The sequence below is a fragment of the Salvelinus namaycush genome, chromosome 17 (assembly GCF_016432855.1).
Source record: "Salvelinus namaycush isolate Seneca chromosome 17, SaNama_1.0, whole genome shotgun sequence".
Taxonomy (NCBI): domain Eukaryota; kingdom Metazoa; phylum Chordata; class Actinopteri; order Salmoniformes; family Salmonidae; genus Salvelinus; species Salvelinus namaycush.
Genome location: NC_052323.1, coordinates 31,617,739 through 31,634,917, shown reverse-complemented (window position 1 = coordinate 31,634,917; position 17,179 = coordinate 31,617,739). Strand labels below are relative to the sequence as shown.

At 43.2% G+C, this 17,179-nt stretch overlaps 1 protein-coding gene across 2 annotated transcripts in view; it reads right to left on the bottom strand.

Annotated features, from left to right (window-relative positions):
- LOC120062536 (protein FAM13B-like) overlaps positions 1–17,179 on the bottom strand; it is a 65,172-nt gene that overhangs the window by 38,274 nt on the left and 9,719 nt on the right. Inside the window, exons 2-6 of one of the 2 annotated variants that reach the window (XM_039012585.1) lie at positions 13,099–13,260; positions 12,421–12,690; positions 9,937–10,149; positions 9,544–9,721; positions 8,236–8,380 (exon numbers count right to left, since the gene is read on the bottom strand). In XM_039012585.1, the coding sequence (XP_038868513.1) occupies positions 8,236–8,380; positions 9,544–9,721; positions 9,937–10,149; positions 12,421–12,688 (804 nt within the window). In that variant the 5' untranslated portion in view covers positions 12,689–12,690; positions 13,099–13,260. The remainder of the gene's footprint in view (positions 1–8,235; positions 8,381–9,543; positions 9,722–9,936; positions 10,150–12,420; positions 12,691–13,098; positions 13,261–17,179) is intronic. The other variant, XM_039012584.1, reaches the window with a different exon arrangement.

The window sequence follows — 17,179 nt, the reverse complement described above, 5'->3', positions numbered from 1 at the left end:
TAGGAGGGGTGCCTGCATCTTTTTAGTGACTGGGTGTATTGATACAGCATCCAAAGTGTAAATAATAACAGTTTACACCTGAACTTATTTAGGCTTGCCATAACAAAAGGGGTTGAATTCTTATTAACTCAAGGTATCTCAGCATTGCATTTTTTATTAATTTGTAAATATTTTGAAAAACATAATTCCACTTTGACATCATGTGGTATTGTGTGTAGGTCATTTTAAAAATGCAGACTGTAAGACAGCATCATGTGGTGGGAATACTTTGAAGGCACTGTACAAGAGTCACACAAAATTTGCATATTTTTCTCTTTGTAAGAAAACATACTAGCATAGGCCTATACAATGTCTGAGCCATGTTTGATATTGATTTCACACGCATACTGCACTTTATTTTAGTGTTGTTGTTGATGAATAGTCATGTGTTTTCATTTAAGAAAATCCAAAAAGTGGTGTTATTCCTGATGGTGATCATATACAGTGGGGAGAACAAGTATTTGATACACTGCCGATTTTGCAGGTTTTCCTACTTACAAAGCATGTAGAGGTCTGTAATTTTTTATCATAGGTACACTTCAACTGTGAGAGAGGGAATCTAAAACAAAAATCCTGAAAATCACATTGTATGATTTTTAAGTAATTAATTTGCATTTTATTGCATGACATAAGTATTTGATCACCTACCAACCAGTAAGAATTCCGGCTCTCAAAGACCTGTTAGGTTCTTTAAGAAGCCCTTCTGTTCTCCACTCATTACCTGTATTAACTGCACAGTTGAAGTGTACCTATGATAAAAATTACAGACCTCTACATGCTTTGTAAGTAGGAAAACCTGCAAAATCGGCAGTGTATCAAATACTTGTTCTCCCCACTATGAATCAGGAATACCAACACCTTTGATTTTCATAAACAAATTAACTAAAGTAACTGTTGGAATTTCATGTTCCTGCTGTACCGAAATGTCATCCAAAACCGCAATACATACTGAAGTGGGTTTGGTGAACCATTACACCCCTAGTTACTGACTAGTGAACGTGATGGCCAATATCCCAGGCTGTCACCATGAGTCCAAGTAAAACACAGTGAACCAGCCACAAGCTGACTCTGTATCCCACACCATCAGGGAAACAGAATAGTCCCTCCGAGTCAGTGGAAAGTTCCAGACCCAACATGCTAGCTAATGGATGACGTTTCAGAAAGAGGGCTCAGTGGTCAGAGACAAGAATGTGAGGAACAAAAGAGGGCATTAACCTTGGTTTCTGTGTGTGTGTATGTATGTATGTATGTATGTATGTATGTATGTATGTGTCAGGGTTTCCATTAGCCGGCAATTGACAGATTTTGCCCCTGTAAAAATTATGAAAAGCCAATAAATCAAAACCTGTTGGTGGCCAAAATTACCAAATAAAAAAAATTCCCATTGATAAATAATACTTTTTATTCATTGATGGAATGGTTCATTTAACAATTTAGTGCAATTAAATTGGCCTGTGTGTATTTTCATTGGTCATCGTGCATCTTATTTTCCCAACACAACTATTTTGAGCAGGATTTCTCCTGCAGCTCCTCAGCTGTTGGAGTAAAACACGCTTTTATACATGCATTTCCATTTACTTCCCTATTGGACCCAGCGCTATGCCATTTCTCTCCTGTTCTATTGGTTTTCATATCAACGTTTTTTTCTGTTGTCCAGAAGCCAAAGGCACAGTCCATGTAATATTAGCAACCCATCCTAGTTGTTGCATCTTTAAATTCCCCCTCTAAGTTTCTAACATTCTCATCTCTGTCGCATATGGAACCGCTATCAGGTGCGCTGTTTTGAATGGTATTCTCTCACTAATTGCATTTTGGCAAATGTTTGAAAATTACGTTTTACTGGCTGCTTCATCACGGGTTACACGTTTTTTTAAGATGGGTTACACGTTTTTTAAAGATATATTACCGTAACCTAAATGTGGTTTCGGTCATTCTGAGCACCGTGGGTAGATGCCCTAATGGGGTATGCACCCAATGCATATGGGTCCGTAAAATTTATCAAATTGCCAGTAAAGTAAAAATCTTCCCGGTCACGTTGTCCAGCACCACATTTTTTTAACGGAAACCCTGGTGTATGTGGCCTGCTTCAGGACATCACAGCTCGGACCACTGAAAGCTCAGCCTGATAAATTGAAAATTCCTGAGTGAGGCCATAAGGGCGTGTTGAGGAGGAGAATTGCAGTCAGAGATCAGGAGCCAGGGCCTAAAATTAAAAAACGCCAGCCACAGACATTTTACCCGCCAATACCAAAATATATTTTACCAGCCACGTTGGCAGGTGGTTGGCAGGTGGTCAGGGCTCCACAGTGCGAGCGTTTCACTCGAATTTGTGAATAAAATAATGAAGTATGATGACATTTATAGTAAAATAAATTCTGCAGTAGCTGTTTTCAAAGTATTTATGCTGTTTTGTTTCATAGCAGGTAAATTAAAATCACACAAAGAACTATGAATCCTATATAGCCTATTCCACCTCGCGCTGCAACATTGCCTGGCTGGGGACAGGCATAAAAGTTGGTCTAATTTACTTGAAACAAAAAAGTCTGAAGTGAGACTTTGTCCTTATGTTTCTTGGCTATTTACATTGTTTTGTTCACAAGCTAGGTTTTCATATGTTTGAGTTTCAACTGCTAGGGAAGTGAAGACAACGCCTCTATTTGTCAGACTCAATCTCAGGAGGCACAAACATGACGAGTCGCGTTTATGTGGTAACCTCCCACCCTTAAAGGGGCAGGTGAAAATGTTTGGCTCATCTGTGATACTTTGGTTAAAAGACTCAGGTCATAAATGAAATTAAACAATATACCACATTGTTTAAGAAACATTACAAAGCATGCTCATCGTTTTTTGTTAGTGTAATTTTAGTGGAAAATACATATTTTGGCTGATAAATCTGAGTAGCTGGTAGCTGGTAGACCTGCCAGTGGCTGATGGACCAAAAAGTGAATTTTATTGAGGAGGGCCCTATCCACAAAGCATTTCAGAGTAGAAGTGCTAATCTAGGACCTCTACCTATAAATCTTATTCATTATAATCTAAAAGACAAAACTGATCCTAGATCAAATCAAACTCTGTCACACGCGCCAAATACAACAAGTGTAGACCTTACTGTGAAATGCGTACTTACAAGCCCCAACAGTGCAGTTTAAGAAGTTAAGAAAATATTTACCAAATAAACTAAAGTAGAAAATTAAAAGTAACACAATCAAATAACAATATCGAGGCTATATACAGGAGGTAATTTGTACATGTAGTTAGGGCTGAAGTGACTATGCATAGATAATAAACAGCAAGTAGCAGCAGTGTACAAAACAAATGGAGGGAGGGGGGTGTCAATGTAAATAGTCCAGCGGTCATTTGATTAATTGTTCAGCAGTCTTATGGCTTGGGGGTAGAAGCTGTTAAGGAGCCTTTTGGTCCTAGACTTGGCACTCCGGTACCACTTACCGTGTGGTAGCAGAGAAAAGAGTCTATAACTTGGGTGACTGGAGTCTCTGAATTGTATAGGCTTTCCTCTGACATCGGCAATTATATAGGTCCTGGATGACAGGAAGCTTGGCCCCAGGGATGTACTGGGCCGTACGCACTACCCTCTGTAGCGCTTTACGGTCAGATGCCGAGCAGTTTCCATACCAGGCGGTGATGCCACCGTTCAGGATGCTCTCAATGGTGCAGCTGTAGAACTTTGAGGATCTGGGGACCATTGCCAAATCTTTTCAGTCTCCTGAGGGGGAAAATGTTTTGTCGTGCCCTCTTCACGACTGTCTTGGTGTGTTTGGACCATGATAGTTTGTTGGTGATGTGGACACCAAGGAACTTGAAGCTCTCAACCTGCTCCACTACAGCCCCGTTGATGTTAATGGGGGCATGTTCGGCCCACCTTTTCCTGTAGTCCACGATCAGCTCCTTTGTCTTGCTCACATTGAGGGAGAGGTTGCTGTCCTGGCACCACACTGCCAGTTCTCTGACCTCCTCCCTATAGGCTGTCTCATCGTTGTCGGCCATGACTAGCCCAGCCCAGCCATGACTAGCCCAGCCCAGCCATGACTAGCCCAGGCCAGCCATGACTAGCCCAGCCCAAAGGCTGAAATGCAATGAAACTAAAGGCAGCACTTCCCACTCCGACCCATGGTCTCTGGCCAGACAGGATGGAATAAGTACTACTGGCTGCCTGTGCGAGTTAGCCTGGCCTGGATAGAATCTGTCTTAATACTCCTTAAGGTCCGTTAGGAAACAGATGTCCCCAGAGACGGCCGCAGGTGTCAGTTCCACCGTTACATCACCATGGTTATGTAAGCACAGCGGTTAAACATTTTCCTTCAGAGAACCATTTCTGAACAGCCTAATCCTGGGCTACTCAGTCACAATACAGGGGGGAGAAAGGAGTCACATGGAAGGACTTTGTGGCTTATCATTGTCAGCTTCCTGAGTAAGAGAGCGCCTGCCTCGAACGCAAATATGCTGCTGTTGTCGAGGATTAGGTCAAGATTAAGCGGCACATATACAGTACCAGTCAAAACTTGACATACTTACTCATTCACACAAGCATTTTTTTGTTATTGTTTTTATACCATTTTCTACATTGTAAAATAATAGCAAAGACATCAAAAATATTAAATAACATGCAATCATGTAGTAACCAAAAAAGTGTTAAAGAAATCAAAATATATTTTATATTCTTCAAAGTAGCCACCCTTTGCCTTGATGACAGCTTTGCACACTTGGCATTCTCTCAACCAGCTTCACCTGGAATGCTTTTTCAACAGTGTTGGAGTTCCCACATATGCTGAGTACTTGGCTGCTTTTCCTTCACTCTGCGGTCCTACTCATCCCAAACCATCTCAATTGGGTTGAGGTCGGGTGATTGTGGAGGCCAGGTCATCTGATGCAACACTCCATCACTCTCCTTCTTGGTCAAATAGCCCTTACACAGCCTGGAGGTGTTGAAAAGCAAATGATAGGACCACTAAGCCCAAACCAGATGGGTTGGCGTATCACTGCAGAATGCTGTGGTAGCCATGCTGGTTAAGTGTGCCTTGAATTCTAAATAAATACAATTAAATCACTGACAGTGTCACCAGCAAAGCACCCCCACACCATCACACCTCCTCCATGCTTCACGGTGGGAACCACACATGCAGAGATGATCCGTTCACCTACTCCGCGTCTCACAAAGACACGGCGGTTGAAACCAAAATAATCACATTTGGACAGATTTCCATTGGTCTCATGTCCATTGCTCGTGTTTCTTAGCCTAAGCAAGTCTCTTCTTCTTATTATTGGTGTCCTTTAGTAGTGGTTTCTTTGTAGCAATTCGACCATGAAGGCCTGATTTATGCAGTCTCCTCTGAACAGTTGATGTTGAGATGTGTCTGTTACTCTGTTAAGCATTTATTTGGGCTGCAATTTCTGAGGCTGGTAACTCCAATGAACTTATCCTCTGCAGCAGAGGTAACTCTGGGTCTTCCTTTCATGTGGTGGTCCTCATGAGAGCCAGTTTCATCACAGTGCTTGATGGTTTTTGCAACTGCACTTGAAGAAACTTTCAAAGTTCTTGACATTTTCAGAACTGACTGACCTTCATGTCTTAAAGTAATGATGGACTGTCATTTCTATTTGCTTATTTGAGCTGTTCTTGCCATAATATGGACTTCGTCTTTTACCAAATAGGGCCATCTTCTGTATACCACACCTACCTTGTCACAACACAACTGATCGGCTCAAACACAATAAGAAGGAAAGAAATTCCACAAATTAACTTTTAACAAGGCACACCTGTTAATTGAAATGCATTCCAGGTGACTACCTCATTAAGCTGATTGAGAGAATGCCAAGAGTGTGCAAAGCGGTCAACAAGGCAAAGGGTGGCTATTTGATGAATTTCAAATATAAAATATATTTTTGATTTGTTTAACACTTTTTTGGTTACTACAGTTGTGGCCAAAAGTTGAGAATGACACAAATATTAATTTTCACAAAGTCTGCTGCCTCAGTTTGTATGATGGCAATTTGCATATACTCCAGAATGTTATGAAGAGTGATCAGATGAATTGCAATTAATTGCAAAGTCCCTCTTTGCCATGCAAATGAACTGAACCCCCCAAAAACATCTCCACTGCATTTCAGACTTGCCACAAAAGGACCAGCTGACATGTCAGTGATTCTCTCGTTAACCCAGGTGTGAGTGTTGACGAGGACAAGGCTGGAGATCACTCTGTCATGCTGATTGAGTTCGAATAACAGACTGGAAGCTTCAAAAAGAGGGTGGTGCTTGGAATCATTGTTCTTCCTCTGTCATCCATGGTTACTTGCAAGGAAACACGTGCTGTCATCATTGCTTTGCACAAAAAGGGCTTCACAGGCAAGGATATTGCTGCCAGTAAGACTGCACCTAAATCAACCATTTATCGGATCATCAAGAACTTCAAGGAGAGCGGTTCAATTGTTGTGAAGAAGGCTTCAGGGCGTCCAAGAAAGTCCAGCAAGCGACAGGACCGTCTCCTAAAGCTGATTCAGCTGCGGGATCGGGGGACCACCAGTACAGAGCTTGCTCAGGAATGGCAGCAGGCAGCAGCAGGCACGCACAGTGAGGCGAAGACTTTTGGAGGATGGCCTGGTGTCAAGAAGGGCAGCAAAGAAGCCACTTCTCTCCAGGAAAAACATCAGGGACAGACTGATATTCTGCAAAAGGTACAGGGATTGGACTGTTGATGACTGGGGTAAGTCATTTTCTCTGATGAATCCCCTTTCCGATTGATTGGGTCATCCGGAAAAAAGCTTGTCCGGAGAAGACAAGGTGAGCGCTACCATCAGTCCTGTGTCATGCCAACAGTAAAGCATCCTGAGACCATTCATGTGTGGGGTTGCTTCTCAGCCAAGGGAGTGGGCTCACTCACAATTTTGCCTAAGAACACAGCCATGAATAAAGAATGGTACCAACACATCTTCCGAGAGCAACTTCTCCCAACCATCCAGGAACAGTTTGGTGACTAACAATGCCTTTTCCAGCATGATGGAGCACCTTACCATAAGGAAAAAAGTGATAACTAAGTGGCTCGGGGAACAAAACATCGATATTCTGGGTCCATAGAAACTCCAGGAAACTCCCCAGACCTTAATCCCATTGAGAACTTGTGGTCAATCCTCAAGAGGCGGGCGGACAAACAAAACCCCACAAATTCTGACAAACTCCAAGCATTGATTATGCAAGAATGGGCTGCCATCAGTCAGGATGTGGCCCAGAAGTTAATTGACAGCATGCCAGGGCGGATTACAGAGGTCTTTAAAAAGAAGGGTCAACAGTGCAAATATTGACACTTTGCATCAACTTCATGTAATTGTCAATAAAAGCCTTTGACACTTATGAAATGCTTGTAATTATACTTCAGTATTTCATAGTAACATCTGACAAAAATATCTAAAGACACTGAAGCAGCAAACTTTGTAAAAATTCATATTTGTGTCATTCTCAAAACTTTTGGCCATGACTGTACATGATTCCATGTGTTATTTCATTGTTTTGATGTCTTCACTATTATTCTACAATGTAGAAAATAGTAAAAAGAAAATAAAGAAAAACCCTGGAATGAGTAGGTGTCCAAACTTTTGACTGGTACTGTACTCAACGCTGATCTGAAGACTGATGTGTGTGTGTTCTGTGGATGCTAGGGAGACATGGCTGAGAGGAACTCCTGAACACCCATTTTACCACTAAATGCTGGCTACTTCGAGCAACCATCCCTATTATACAAAGACAGGCATGCAGACAGACAGAACTCCTCAACACCTCTTTACTTTCTCTATTCTCTCAAGTTGTCTTTGGCTTGGGGCCAAAAAACAATACTCAACATTTAGACTGCCTTGAAAAGCAACACTGCAGTAATTCCAGAATCTGTTTCATAATCTTTCCTTTTCCATGGCAGTGCCAGACTCAGAGTGGCTGGAATAACGTTAAACCCTTCTACTTCCTCATTACTGAAATACAACAGAACATATTTTCAGCTCAACACATGCAGGGCAGAAGTGAGTTACCTATTATTACATAGGTAATAACAACCAAAGACCATTATGCCTTGACATACGGGCTCCCTACCTCCAAGCTTTTAGCCGTTAACCCATGCAATAGAGTGAGTGAGGTTGTATATTAGGCCCAGAATATAAGACATTTCGAGGGGATAACGGAGAGAAGGGCCTTACCTGTTCGTTGATGGAACTGTAGTCGTTGGTGGTAGAAACGTCATCGTCCTCCGAGTCAAAGAACTCCTCCTGATTCTCCAGCAGCTCCGCCAGGATGCGGCTCACTGACTCCTGCTCCTTCAGGTCCTCCACATCTGTGTCTAAACTAGAGTTACAGAAAATATGACCTCAGATCAGCCGTTATCATAAACACACAGTGTCTAAACTACAGTACAGGCAAAAAATGACCTCAGATCAGCTGTGATCAACCTTCATAACTGAAAGGACTTCTACGTCCATGTGTAAACTACAGTACAAAAAGAGAGGGGAAATGACCTCAGATCAGCTGTTATCCCAACCATCACACCTTATAAAAATACAGTAGCTTATTGCATCATTATGTTTGACTTCAGATAGTCATCTGACTTCACATCAGATGACTAAGAAATACATGTTAGTAAGTACACAACAATATAGCCTCGTTACTGTTACTTTTATTTTTTACATTAGTTTATTTAGTAAATATTTTCTTAACTCTATTTCTTGAACTGCATTGTTGGTTGAGGGCTTGTCAGTTAAGCATTTCACGGTAAGGTCTACACCTGCTGTATTCGGCGCATGTGACAAATAACATTTGATTTTGATTTGAAATATGCATTTCAAACACGTATACGACTAGTGGTATTATAATTAGATTCTGGCATTGACAGAACAGCTGTTATCTCCCTGAAGTCAACAGAACACGGCTGTTTTCAGAACATTGGCTACAGACAATCTCTAGTCTAGAAGATTATTTTATTATTTTGCAGAGCAAAGCAACTCCTCACGTGTCTCCAAAACACATCTGGGTGTCATCTGGGTTTGGTTATTTATTTCAGAATATAAATTAACGTTATACAATTAAGCAATAAGGCCCGAGGGGGTGTGATATATGGCCAATATACCACGGCTAAGGGCTGGTCCAATGCAGAGTGCCTGGATAGAGACCTTAGCCATGGTATATTGCCCATCCTGTATACCACAAATCCCCGAGGTGCCTTATTGCCATTATAAACTGGTTACAAACATAATTAGAGCAGTAGAAATATATTTTTGTGTCATTCTTGTGGTATACGGTCTCATACCACGGCATTCAGCCAATCAGCATTCAGGGCTCAAACCACCCAGTTTATAATTAAATATAATTTGTGCTCTATAACCACTTATGAGCAAAAGTGGCAGCAAAGTGAAAGAGCCATCGATATGCAGGTATGTACAAGTACTACAGGCCTTAGGTATGGAGGTATTTAGGATGGATAGTTGATGTGCTGTCACTATTGTTGGTCGTACTGGAAGATGTCGGGTCCGAAGACGGCGGCGAGGGCTCCAATGCTCCAGCTCTCCTCCTGGAGCGAGGCCACGCTGGACAGGAAGCGGCACAGGAAGCGCAGCAGGCTGTAGTTGACCTGAGGCAGCTGCTGGAGGAAGTACTTCATGTTGCGGGCGAGCTCCTCCTCACTGCTGTAGTCTGGACAACACACAACAACAAGGGTTTATAGATGATGCTGCCAAGGGAAGAAAGTAAGGTGAGAGGGCAGGTGGAAAGCTAGAGAAGGAATAATGTGCAGCACCTTTATCGGGAGTACAGGTCAGATCCACAGAACATCAACAGGAGGATGAGGAGGATGAAGAGGTAGGGGACTGTGGAGAGGTGAATGATGAAGAGAACTAAGATTAACGTACCTTGGTAGAGCTGCAGGATGTGGGCCTGCATGCCTGCAGGGATGATGGGCTCTGGGAGCTCCTGCAGGAAGAGACGGAGCAGGCTGACGGCCGAGGCCAGGTCAGCCTCTTTCTCCAGGTCCACCACCTCCCCAGAGTCATAGCGCTGCCGTAGCCACTCCACCCGCTCCGCGTTACCGTTGACCAGGAATAACCCCTCCAGATCCAGACGCCCTGAGAGCAACACAGAGGCACAGAGGATAGTAGTCAATCACTGGCTCACTCCGCTTAACAGTTCTTGATGAATTAATCCTCTATGGACCATATCAATGAGGACTGTGAATACAGCATTAATTCGCTTTGAATGAGTAGAATGGCCGCTTGACTTTCTCAAACAGATCCCACAGTGATTTAATTACACAAATAAACTTATCAACTTGTCATTTCTCAAATGGGTGAAATTGCACCATTTCCTAGATTTGTAGTGGTACTACAATTTATGCAGATGTACTAACAGCTCAATCACAGAGCGTATTAATGTTGGGGAGGAAGGAATTTTATTTTACCAACAATCCCTTTCAGTGAGTGGTTGTGTTAGTGGCTTCCTCTGTTTCCAGATGCAGCAGCCAGATGACATCATGCCTGTCCGTTGAATCAATTCCCACTATTGAAGCAGGGGGTGTGTACTGTACACAAGGAAATCCACAACCAGGAAACAAAGAACGCAATCATTACACTGTCATGTCATTCCACAACTCTGGGTTGTTCCACCACAGTGAATGAGGAGATCTGCCACTAGGCTTTGTTCATAGTGAGCTGCCTGGTTAAAGAAAACAGTGGGCGGTAACTGTAAGGGAGAGCGCTCTGGTATGTGACCTGGCCCAGACCAGGCCCCCTGCTCACCTCCCCTCCATACCCAGCCTAACTAACCCCACTGGGACTCCAGCAGCAGGCCCCCTGCTCACCTCCCCTCCATACCCAGCCTAACTAACCCCACTGGGACTCCAGCAGCAGGCCCCCTGCTCACCTCCCCTCCATACCCAGCCTAACTAACCCCACTGGGACTCCAGCAGCAGGCCCCCTGCTCACCTCCCCTCCATACCCAGCCTAACTAACCCCACTGGGACTCCAGCAGCAGACCCCCTGCTCACCTCCCCTCCATACCCAGCCTAACTAACCCCACTGGGACTCCAGCAGCAGACCCCCTGCCCAGCTCCCCTCCATACCCAGCCTAACTACCCCACTGGGACCCCAGCAGCATTTCGCTGGCCTGGTCTCCTGCTGCTCACAGAGGTCTTATTAAGTTACAGTGATGGCATCCAGTTGTGAGTGCAAACAGACAGATTCATTTCTGGACTGCACAATTATCATTAATATGGCGACTGGCATGTGAATGAAAGGTGTGTGTGATGTATTACACCTGATGTCAAATGGAATTTAGTTGACTGATAAGCTACCTGCAGATAAAACAAGTTGAAATGCATAGGAGGAAGTGAGAATCCCTGTCATGGTAATAGGAACTGAATGGATGTTTATGCCTGTGGAGTTGCAGCATTATGCCTGCGTTGGATTGACTAGCTCATTTTCCCCCTACACCCATTCTTTCATAGTTTAAAAGGAGTCGAGGTTGGTAAAAAAAAAAGCTATGCGACGGAAGAAGCATGTGAGAAGAGAAGATCTCTCAACTACATGTTTGGTTTATCGTGTTGCAAGGAGGACAGTCATGACTGTAAATGTTTATTTTTCAGCCAGTAGTTCGGCTAGGCTATATGGAACATGAGCAGATTCTTCCTAAATAATAACCTACACCCTATCATCTGTGTGTTTATGTCAATCAAGTAGAAGCGTCGCCAGTGGGGATTGATTACAGCGGCTGAAATGACGACAGGTCGAAGTGTCGCCAGTGGGGATTGATTACAGCGGCTGAAATGACGACAGGTCGAAGTGTCGCCAGTGGGGATTGATTACAGCGGCTGAAATGACGACAGGTCGAAGTGTCGCCAGTGGGGATTGATTACAGCGGCTGAAATGACGACAGGTCGAAGTGTCGCCAGTGGGGATTGATTACAGCGGCTGAAATGACGACAGGTCGAAGTGTCGCCAGTGGGGATTGATTACAGCGGCTGAAATGACGACAGGTCGAAGTGTCGCCAGTGGGGATTGATTACAGCGGCTGAAATGACGAAATGACAACAGGTACATGTTCATCTACCGGAGAGAATTGGCAAAACAATCCCCGACAATATAAAACAAGACAGTGGCAGAATAATGGGATTTACAGTGCACATAAAAATATACCTTAAGGTAAATGTGATGCTCAATGAGGTGATTAATTTGCCAGAGAGAGAGCATGTATTTTGGAGGTCCAATCTGTGCAGCTCTCCTGTGTTGCTCTCGGTCGATAGACAAACAGGAAATAAGCTTTTGGACGAAGTACTGGCTCCCGTTTGATGCCTGAGGAATGAGTCTCTAGTTAGAAATACAGCTTGTGAATGTCCCACTCACCATGCTCTTCGACGTACTCTACGATGTGCCTGACCAGTAGGGGGACCTCCTGGCCTGGCTGGCCGCTCTGCTGCACCTCATCTAGGGGAACCCCAAAAACCCTGGCTGGTGTCAGGGAGTTGCTGGGGGAAGGAGAGAGGCTCTTCCTCATCGCTTCCACAGCCGAGCTGCTTCCGAAGGTCTGGATGTCAGCCACCACCAAACACACACCGGAGAGAGACAGAGGGAGAGACACTCTCACGGGCTGTGTTCTCCATCCAACATACATATCTAAACACACACAGGGCAGCCAGTGTAGTTGTTATCAGACCCAGACAGCGCTGATCCAGTGTAGTTGTTATCAGGTTCCAGCTAGCTCGGAGTGAGTGGGTTATTAAGTAGTGTCATGTGGATGTGTCTGACAGCCATCAGAACAAGCATAGATAGTTACAATGTTAATGGGAGCAGGTGCTTGGGCTTGGAGCGCTAGCTAGGCCACATTTCAGTGACAGGTTTCAGTGTTCTGTGCACTATTAAACAAACAAACACACACTACCCAGGCCAGCGACCTCCCTAAAGAATGGATCTACTTAAGCAATAAGGCCCGGGACGGTGTGTTGTGGTTCTCCATTTGTTCTAAACATGTGGACAAAAATGTTAGCTCAATGCTCACACAAACCTATATGTTGTTGTACTCACCGTTCAGCACTTAAAACACCCAGCAGTTCACCTTATCTTCAGCACCACTCACTAGCAGTGAATCGAATGGTCATCTATGGCTGCTTCAGGTTATGGCAAAAGATGAGCCTGTAGTTCCTCATTGACAGACCGCGAATCCTGATCAGGACTTCAGTAGCTAAGCTGCAGGAGAGAATGGAGAGAGTAAGAAAATAAAGTGTTTGAAAGAAGCTGCTTCGTTAGGTCCAAGACATTCTATTATATTGATAAGATAGTCGAATGATCGCTCGAACAATGAAAATACATGTCCTCAAAAGATGGAAGGCAGGTAGGAGGCAAGATCAGGTGGGACCATTCTAGGGTTGTCTAGATGGGATACAACTTATGTTAAAATGGAGTTTTCGTATCAGGTTAGGAGAATTTACGCAGCAGGATAGGAGCTTTAAGGTAAGCATACCCATCAAGCCCACTTTCATATTTGGATTCAAATTTGTAAAAAAACTGACATTTTCTGCTGTTTGTTTCAACTAATTCATCTAGTTGTTATATCCATAACCTTTTTATTAAGACAATCACGTGTTTTATTAAGTTGTTGACAATTGTGTAAGTTCCACATTTCAAAGGCTACCCTCAGATAAACACATTTCATATTTTTTTTACCTTCTAAGATAAGTGATCATCTTTTATCTAAAATTAAGAGATGTGCTGATATACGCACAGCATATTTTATGAGCATTCATGACTATTTCTTGACAATTTAAAACATGGGTTTTTCATGCCATCAGTCGTGCCTGTATGTCACAGTCTCACAGTATCAACATCATTTTGTTAACTACAACAAGATAATTGATTTCAGGCATTCACAGATTACATGTTTAAACACATTGTCAGATTGATTTTTTACCCCTTTTTCTCCCCAATTTCGTGGTATCCAATTAGTAGTAGTTACTGTCTTGTCTCATCGCTGCAACTCCCGTACGGACTCGTACTCGTGCTAATAATTAGAATCAGGTGCGCTAGATTAGAGCGAGAACCTACAGGACGGTAGATCTCCGGGAACAGGGTTGGAGCGAACCTACAGGACGGTAGATCTCCGGGAACAGGGTTGGAGAGAACCTACAGGACGGTAGATCTCCGGGAACAGGGTTGGAGAGAACCTACAGGACGGTAGATCTCCGGGAATAGGGTTGGAGAGAACCTACAGGACGGTAGATCTCCGGGAACAGGGTTGGAGAGAACCTACAGGACGGTAGATCTCCGGGAACAGGGTTGGAGAGAACCTACAGGACGGTAGATCTCCGGGAATAGGGTTGGAGAGAACCTACAGGACGGTAGATCTCCGGGAACAGGGTTGGAGAGAACCTACAGGACGGTAGATCTCCGGGAATAGGGTTGGAGAGAACCTACAGGACGGTAGATCTCCGGGAACAGGGTTGGAGAGAACCTACAGGACGGTAGATCTCCGGGAATAGGGTTGGAGAGAACCTACAGGACGGTAGATCTCCGGGAATAGGGTTGGAGAGAACCTACAGGACGGTAGATCTCCGGGAACAGGGTTGGAGAGAACCTACAGGACGGTAGATCTCCGGGAATAGGGTTGGAGAGAACCTACAGGACGGTAGATCTCCGGGAACAGGGTTGGAGAGAACCTACAGGACGGTAGATCTCCGGGAACAGGGTTGGAGAGAACCTACAGGACGGTAGATCTCCGGGAATAGGGTTGGAGAGAACCTACAGGACGGTAGATCTCCGGGAACAGGGTTGGAGAGAACCTACAGGACGGTAGATCTCCGGGAACAGGGTTGAGAGAACCCTGCTCTATACAGAAGGTAAATGACAAAGCAATATTGTTCAATAATAACTTTGCATAATATTGTAGTCTATTAGTTCAAACATTTTATGAGTAGACTTTGCTATTGGTCTTTTTCACCATAAATCACTGTTCCTATTAAGCCCAGTATGCTCCTATTTGCATTGAAAAACACATGGGGATAGTGTGTTGATTTCCCTAATATTCAATGAACATAAGCATACATGTTTTTTGTTCAGATTTATGTTGATTAAAACACACCAAAACTACAGTTATGCAATTATTGTACATCTAGCCAGGCTGCCTTTACCATGATTAGAACCAGTTAGAAAACTCTAAAGACATTTGGAGAGGACAGTCATTGATGCAGAGCTAGAAGAATAAGACCAGGGTTGAAGGACAGAGATAGAAGACCTACAAATGAGGGACAATATCACTATTGGGCAACTACTCATGCACTTTTGGTTGGGGTCATAGTCATATGGTTGTCTTTATTCATCCACGTTAGGAATACAAATGGAACTAATTAACAAGAACAGTAGTACAGCAAATGTGAATCAGCTTTCAGATAATTAATATAAAGTTGTGTGTGTTATGGTCTTGTTGCATAGCTTCTTATCCACAGCAGGCCCGGATTTGTGGTCTAACCAAGCAATAAAACACTTGATTCAACTAATCATGTCTTGATTGAAGTCTATGATTAGTTGAATGGGATTTGTACTGGTCAACAACTACTAAAGCCTAAGTCCACATTGTGGATACGACTGGACATACGTTCTACTTTCATGAAGAATAGCAATGACCAGTATATTTGAATAACTTTAGGGGAGATTAATATAATCACATTTTACATAATGTCAGTCTAAGTTTTGAACATTTGGAAATTAATTAAAATTGATTATTTAAGAGGTGGGTTTATTTGGATCACCCATGGGCTTAAAGAGTACACTCGGTAAGCATTAAGCCCAATCCCGACTTTCCACCTATTTTATCAAACATTTGTCTTAAAACATGTTTTAAGTAAAGTCATACAACTTCGAGAGATAAAATCATTCATTTTATATCCACTTTTCTTACAAAAACTAGGGCAGTATACACCGAGTGTAAAAAACATTAGGAACACCTGCTCTTTCTATAACAGACTGACCAGGTGAAAGCTATGATCCCTTACTGACGTCACTTGTTAAATAGACTTCAATCAGTGTAGATGAAGGGGAAGAGACCGGTTAAAGAAGGATTTTTAATCCTCGAGAAAAATGAGCTGAAATTGCACGCGCATCCATTTATAAATCAGGGCATTCGTCACACTCTAACCATGAATTCCATCAAATAAGCCTCATGTAGAAAATTAGCAATTACATTTGTCAACCAAACTACACACTCATTTACTTCCACACACAAATTCCTCACTTCGTTGTCTTATTTTCCTGGACAGATTTTTGGTGTAATAAACCCTCTCGCGTCGCCACATACTCCCTGGCTAGGTTCAGAAAGCACAAAGCCACAATGACCACTTAATTACCATCAGCTGATCCACATCACAACGACCACAAAACATGCCTAATAATTACTGCACTTTAATAGTTCAAAAGAAATGTAGTTCCATAAACATTTATCAAAAATACAATAAATGAAAATATTCCAGGTATCCCACACAAAGCATACCGTTAGCATTCTAGAGAATAGCCTAATCTGGACATTTTATCCAGAAACTATCCACATGCGTGTGGTGTGAGAGACATGACACCTATGATAGAGTCCAGTTGAGCAAGGCTTCTTCCTTAGGCTAGTGTAGCTAGATGGTGGAACTGGAATCTGTGCATACTGGCCTGTCTCATGGCCCCCCAAACGATTCCTCAGCTCAGGAATCTTTCAAGCGAAACAAAGCTACGCTAACTACAGGCTGTTCTAGCTTGTCGGCTAAGTAAGAGATGCCTTCTCTGGGGAGACAGTAGGGTGTTTGAGCACCATTAATGGCACTGTGCAGTAACTATTAATCCTAAAAACCAGGCTAGCGGTCATATGACCTATTAATCCTAAAAACCAGGCTAGCGTCCATATGACCTATTAATCCTAAAAACCAGGCTAGCGTCCATATGATCTATTAATCCTAAAACCCAGGCTAGCGTCCATATGATCTATTAATCCTAAAACCCAGGCTAGCGTCCATATGATCTATTAATCCTAAAACCCAGGCTAGCGTCCTGGGTTAGGGTGCGATTTGGGATGCACATTTGTCACCAACCTCTATGAAGCCTTGGTTTATCACAGTGTGCGATTTCCACGACCATG